Consider the following 6,476-nt stretch of genomic DNA (forward strand, 5'->3'; position numbering starts at 1 on the left):
CTCTCTCTCTCTCTCTCTCTCTCTCTCTCTCTCTCTCTCTCTCTCTCATCCTCTCTTTTGGGCGAGAATCGACCGAGCCGCGTCATCGATTTCGGATTTCGTCGTGGCGTGTGGCCCGCATCGCATCGCGCGCGCTCTTTTTCTACCCGCTCTATCCGCCGCTCGAGAGAAGGTACGAGAGGAGGACCTCGCCGAGAGGATGGAGGACGAATCTCGCGCGCGCTTAAAGGTCCCACGGACGAACGGCGAGTGGCCGTGTTATCGGGCAGCGTCGTTTTATTGTTCCGCTGCGGATGAAGGCCTTCATACTTTTCCTTTCCTCGCTCGTCGTATTTCTCCACCACTCGTCCCTTCGGCAGCGCCTCCCTCATATCTCCTCCTCTCTCTTTTTTGTGTCATATACCGAAACGGAAGGGCCACGATTAATCTTTGTCCGACGGCACGCTTCGCTGTTTTTCTTTCCTCCCTCTTTTGATTTGTCGATATTAAACCTAGCTGAGAAAATTCCGAGTCCATTCTCTTAAGGATTATTATTTCGGGATTCTCTCGGGATTTATCGCTTGTTATGTAATACGTTATGGAAATACATTATTAAAAGCTTTCTAAAACTCTAGCTTCGAGTTAAGACGAAAGAATCATCTGTCTTTCCATGATAGTAATCACGTGTAACGCGAAGTAAATATTCAAACAAAAGATTTCGATGAAATTTGGAAACGTCAGGGACATCATTGATAGACAAATCAAATTGTTGAATGACATATTGAAGGCCATATTGGCTGTTTCAGAGGCCTGGAGCGGGGGGACGTACTGCTGCCAGCAGGACGGCTGCAATTCCGGCCCGTCGTTGACAGCGTCGAGCAGCACGTACTTCGTCCTGGCGATCTCGCTGGCGGTCCTCATGGTGTGCCGAAGCCTTCGTGGCTAATACGTGTCGTCTGGCAAGACGTGGGACCCGCGCCGTGGCCTTCCTTCACAAAACTTCAATCACAAAAACTTGCACGGTGCGGGAGGTGGGAGGGGAACGTTGCATCTTGCACCTTAGACGTCTGCGCCGAACGATCGGGGCTTTCTACGTGCGGATATCACGGAGACGTCGATAGTCGTCCTTTGGTCCTTCAATCCTTTCGTCAGAAAGCTGAATGAAACCTCACGTTACCGTTTGTAATCGAACATATCCTCCCTCTCGTGACGATTGACGCGTGCTTTCTGCTTTCTGATATCAGTTACTCCGTTTAACCGAGATAAAGTTGAAATTCGAGATAATCAGCGAATGCGCATTGTGCCCCTCGAAAGAACGTTCTATTGACTTTATCACATTGACCGCACAGTGATCATTTATTATGGAAGTTGGCATTGATGTGTTATTTCTGTTGCTTTTACCAACTGACGGATCGATCGATTTATCAGTAAACGCCGAGGCAACATTTCTTCAAAGTTGATATCTCTTAAAGTACATCTACTGCTTCGCACAATAGATTTACTATTCAAATATTCAATTTTCAAAGTGCTTGTTGTATACATTTTTCAAACACTTAAAACATTTTTTCAATTTTCCTTTCTTTCGGAATTATAATACCGAAAAGAATAAATTTAACGTCAAGAGTATAATTATTCCGTTTTCAAAGAGATCAACTTGTCAAGTAAATTTTACGGACTTTTTGTTCAAAAGACAAAAAATTACAAGAAATGCACACTAATAAAATGTTATATCAGAACTATTTCCAGACATTTACATTCTGATTAAATGTCACGTATAACCGATTCGTGTCCGTCGCCCTCCCATTTCGCGTGACGGTATCCACGTCGTACAATCACGGCCGACTCAATTTAGCGAACGCTGAATGCACTTGCTAAACTCGACCGAGTTAAGTGACGCGGAGAAATCGGCTCGTTAAATCCGTTGCGTTATCGCGCCAACTTCCCCCCTTCGTTCGCTCTATTAAATTCGCACGTTTCCGCATACTTTTACAGATCGACTACCCTCGTTTAAGTTCCCTCGATCGGATTTGATTGAAATTTCGTTTAGCAAGTCTCGCTCCTCGAATTGAGATCTCGCCTACGGCAGATGAGGCGACATCTCGCATAAAAATCACTGTTATCGATGACGGACTCGTTACGAATTTTTCTTTGTCATCCAGATGGCAACGAGAAGATTGTGTGCGAAAGTTTTCCAAAAATATCTGGCTCAATGCCTCGAGAAAACTCTAGAGATATTTCGCACGCGATTTCTCGACAAGGAAATAATCTGAACGATGATATTTAACACTCGTGCAACACGCAATTCGAAGACGACGAAGAGACTGAAAATAGTTGCCACCATCATCATCGTGCCGCGTTTATCCGCTTTCACGGTAGCTTTCATGCAATGCGACTTTGCAGACGCACGTTTGCGCGAGATTTCCCTCGCGTGATGCGTGATCAGCTTTTTCCCCGCTGCTTTACCAGACAGCGTTTTTTTTGCGGCAGAGGTTTTCCGCAGCTACCACAAATTAACCGGTTTATTTTCGAGAATTTCATGATTTTTAATTTAAAAAATGTACTAAGAAGAAAGTAAGATTTTAAAAATATTTTTTTCGTGGAAAAATCTACTCTCTCTAATAAAAAAAAATATAAACAAAAAAAGGAAAGATGCAAGGCACCCTTGTATCATGTTTTTTTTCTCCGAGCTCTCGTCGGTCATCTCTCTATCGAGGGACGGTTCTGTCAGCCTTCAACGGCGAATTGAATTTACTCAAAAAGTTTCGGCGTTCCATTTTTCGTTGGGCGTTTTATCGACGCTTCTTCCGTCGCTTCTTCCGTTCACCCGCCGTTGCTCCGGCCTTGTACATGCGAGTTTAATAACATCGGGAGTATCGGGACGACCGGCGGGCTGGCGGACCGAAAAAGCGACGACCGAAGAGTGCAGGAGCCGATATATAGTATCAATATTTCGTACGAACGTCACGTGATGTGTTCGAGTTTCATAAATATTTCGGCGTGTCATGCGCTTTTCATAATACTACACTTTTCTAAGCCACACCGCGCGAGAATGCCCGTCTCGCAATTGTTATTAACCCATTAAAGCGCGACTTCTTGAGATTTTACATGAAATTGTCGACGAAAATACAGTCGGTCCACAAAAAAAAAGATTTGAAAAATTTCAAATGCTTGAAACACTTCCGAATAGGCAAAAAGTAATCCCATAAAGAATGATTAATCATACTTATATTGAAAAATCTCTGAAAAGCGTAGTTCACAACTCGTCTGATTCATGGTACATTTTTTTAAATGTCTTGAATGTTTAAAGAATGAAGCTAAAAGTAGCGTAGCGAAAAGAGCCGGGACAACTAATGTTGCCCGGTGCGCTTTAATGAGTTATTGATGCCCGAAGGTGTCAGGATGCCAATATCGTTCGGGTACATTGCTTTTTCATGGGCATCTTTTTAAAACAGTTAAACCCTCATGATCTTTTTTTGACGCTGTAGCGGTGTTATGGATTGTATTGCGATCGTATCAATATAAAGCTCTTCTATTATGAAGAAAAATTCGCTACGATGATAAAAAGAGCTCGACCTTTCACAATCCCATTTTTAGCCCTTTATTCCTGCAAAGCCGATTATCGTTTGAATAATGAACTTTATTACATCAGAAAGAGAGAGAGCACGCAATAAGAAATTCAAGCTCGTTTGCATCGTCCATGCAGATATTTTACCATTTCAAGCACATAAACGATATTTTCCAGAAGGCACAAGGAAGAGACGCTTGTGTGTCTGGGGACATAAATAATAATTTATCAGTACTGATAAATCAGAAATTGGATTACTTACAGAGAAAACGCATTAAGCTGTTCCAATAAAACGATCACATATCAGAAATTAATTCCTTTTCCTTGTACATTCTTGTACGTTTGTGATATTTTCAAAGAATTAGATGGTTTTTTTTTGCATACCAAACGGACATCACACATCTTTCTTCAAGAGCTATAAGTCAGTTTTGTCGTTTCGACGAGACCGATACGACAGAATATCGCATTGAAATACCCTACACAATTGAGATACCTTAATCAAAATTTCAACCTGATTGAGTCAATTTTCATAAAAGGACACGGTGACATATCCCGTCTGTTTGGGACGACTCGAGACGAACGTTTAACCGCTTAGCGATTCGCAATGAGGAAGAGAGCATCGACAGTTCGTGCGGAAGGAAAAAAAACGACGTGGCGACGTTCTCCGCGCGAAAATCGGTATCGATACATTGGACCATAATCGTTGTCAACGACATCGACGTTACTAAAGACCGAGTTAAGGGAGCTGATGGAGCAACGGAGTCGACGGCAGCGACAACGCGAACAGAAATGTTGCTTCTGCCGCTCGGCAAGACACTTCCTAAGCCGTAAGACAACACACAGAGGGAAAGAGAAAAAAAGGAAAAGAAGAGGATTGAACAAATAAATAACGTGAATAACCTACATACAGATAACGTTTAACAGAGGAACAGTGAGGATAACAATAATGATGTTATTACTACTATTACTATTATTATTATTACTACTATTGCTACTAATTATCATTACTATTATGAACTACTGTGCATCACACCGACTATACATATAGTAGTTACGAGCGATTAGGCGAATGCGAGCAAGCGGAGTTGTCGATTATTATGTAACCGCTTTAAGTAGCCTTATAAATTGTAATTAACGCGCGGATAATCTGCCGTCTATACACCGAGTGACGCGGACACGACGGCTTATCGTATCCCGATTTTCATATTGGGCGAAAGTCCGTTTTATTTAATTAATCCACTGTCAGAGACTTGTGATTTTTGACCGAGCATCGAATCGTTCCGTTCTTCTCGATTTGTATCCCCCCTCCCCCCATTGAAATTGACGATATTCAAAGTTTCTTTTACGAGAATCAGTCCTTCCGTCTCGGCAACGAAGAAGGGAACCTCATTCTGTTCCTCTTGTGTCACTCGGTACATACATCAACATAATGGATCACGAGCAGGTAGGCAAAAAAATAAAAAAAAAATTCCTAAAAAGTAGCGAGATATTCATCTTAGCGGATAAGCAGCGAGGGCGATCACGAGTAGCGTATAATCTGTTGTCTGTTCGCAGGGAGGAAGGGTTTAGCGATCGCATCCCGGCAACGCGAACATCCAAAAGACGTCATATATTAAGGATTAACGGACAGAGACGGGCGCAGAATGTGTAAAATACAATCCGCGTAACGAGGCGAGTAGCGAGTAACGAATAGTCATTGTTCGTCGCGCAAACGAATATTAAATATTTTTATTCGCATATATATAACGAATAATGAGTAATCCGTTTCGCTATTCGGAATAACGGGACTATGTCTCTCAGTTCTCATCCCTCAAGATGTCTTTTGGACATTCGCGTTACAAACGGGGACGAACTATCTGTTCTCGCAATTTAGGGGCAGACGATTTATCTTTAAAGTTAGATCACACAAGAGTCTCTAGGATAACCGTTAAAGCTAATCTATTTCTCGTCTCGAACGTCGGCCGATCTAAACGTCGATTGTTATTGTTGGAGGTGTAGCAGTACCGGAGGTAGCCGTCGGCGGCTGCGGTTCGAGATTAATCGTTGACGGAGCGCCGGCCCGCATCGACTTAGTTTAATTAGCGTAGGGATCGATAATCGCCCTTCTCAACGACGATTAATGCTCCGATCGCGAAATTGCGCGAACCACGTGCGATTAGACGTCTCGGCGGGGAGGATTACGCCAGATTACGCGTCGCTGGATTACATCGGGTGACTTTAAGTCGTTCTCAAATTCAACTCATTAGCCGCGCTGATCGAGAATCTATTTAACGCCGATACATCTTGCTTAAGCCTCGTCTATATATTTTTATAAAGGTAGCACCAGGATCGATCACCATCACCCGCGCTGACCGTCTCTCAACTCAATTATTCCCGCGATATTATATTCTTACAGCTACGAATTAAATTTTCACTAGGGCTTCATTCGAAAATACTTTGCAACGAGCGATACATTATTCCATTGTATCTGCATTCAAGTTTAATTTCTACACAGAAACGTGATTCTTTAATTACCGTTTATAAATTAATCGGAGTCCCGAGGCGAGAACCCGTCTCACAGGAAAGACATCTTGACAAGTGCCAGTAATTATACCGAGTTATTCGAAATTGGCTGGTAATTGCCAGATTATCTTCCGAAATGAGCTCTCGTATTTCGAACGTTTCGAGTCTCGTTCCCCGCCAAAAATGTTGTAGAGATAGAAAAACGTATCATTGAAAAAAAGCCACACAGACGCGCGCTGTCGAAAAACACAGAATCTCTTGGACGTTCACACTGTAACGATTCATAGATGATTTCTTAGCGTTTAAGATTTTACTATATCGCGAAGGGAACGCTCGATAATAACTCTTCAATCGTTGCGAGTTCCATCAGCTTCTGTCGGCAACAAGATCGTGAGAAAATATCGCTGTCGGATCACTCGGCTTTTCATGA

The 6,476-nt window shown here is 42.7% G+C and overlaps 1 protein-coding gene and 1 long non-coding RNA gene across 2 annotated transcripts in view; both read left to right on the forward strand.

Annotated features, from left to right (window-relative positions):
• The window catches only part of LOC112465294, a 75,903-nt gene extending 73,662 nt beyond the window's left edge, over positions 1-2,241 (forward strand). Inside the window, exon 5 of the mRNA XM_025032790.1 lies at positions 786-2,241. Coding sequence (XP_024888558.1) covers positions 786-925 — 140 coding nt within the window. The 3' untranslated portion in view covers positions 926-2,241. The remainder of the gene's footprint in view (positions 1-785) is intronic.
• A 344-nt stretch (positions 2,242-2,585) lies between these two features.
• Positions 2,586-6,476, forward strand: LOC112464926. Its single transcript, XR_003041965.1, has 2 exons — positions 2,586-4,988; positions 5,099-6,476. It is a non-coding gene; the product is annotated as an uncharacterized LOC112464926 (long non-coding RNA).

This window comes from Temnothorax curvispinosus, unplaced genomic scaffold (assembly GCF_003070985.1).
Source record: "Temnothorax curvispinosus isolate PA1 unplaced genomic scaffold, ASM307098v1 QBEX01001498.1, whole genome shotgun sequence".
Classification (NCBI taxonomy): domain Eukaryota; kingdom Metazoa; phylum Arthropoda; class Insecta; order Hymenoptera; family Formicidae; genus Temnothorax; species Temnothorax curvispinosus.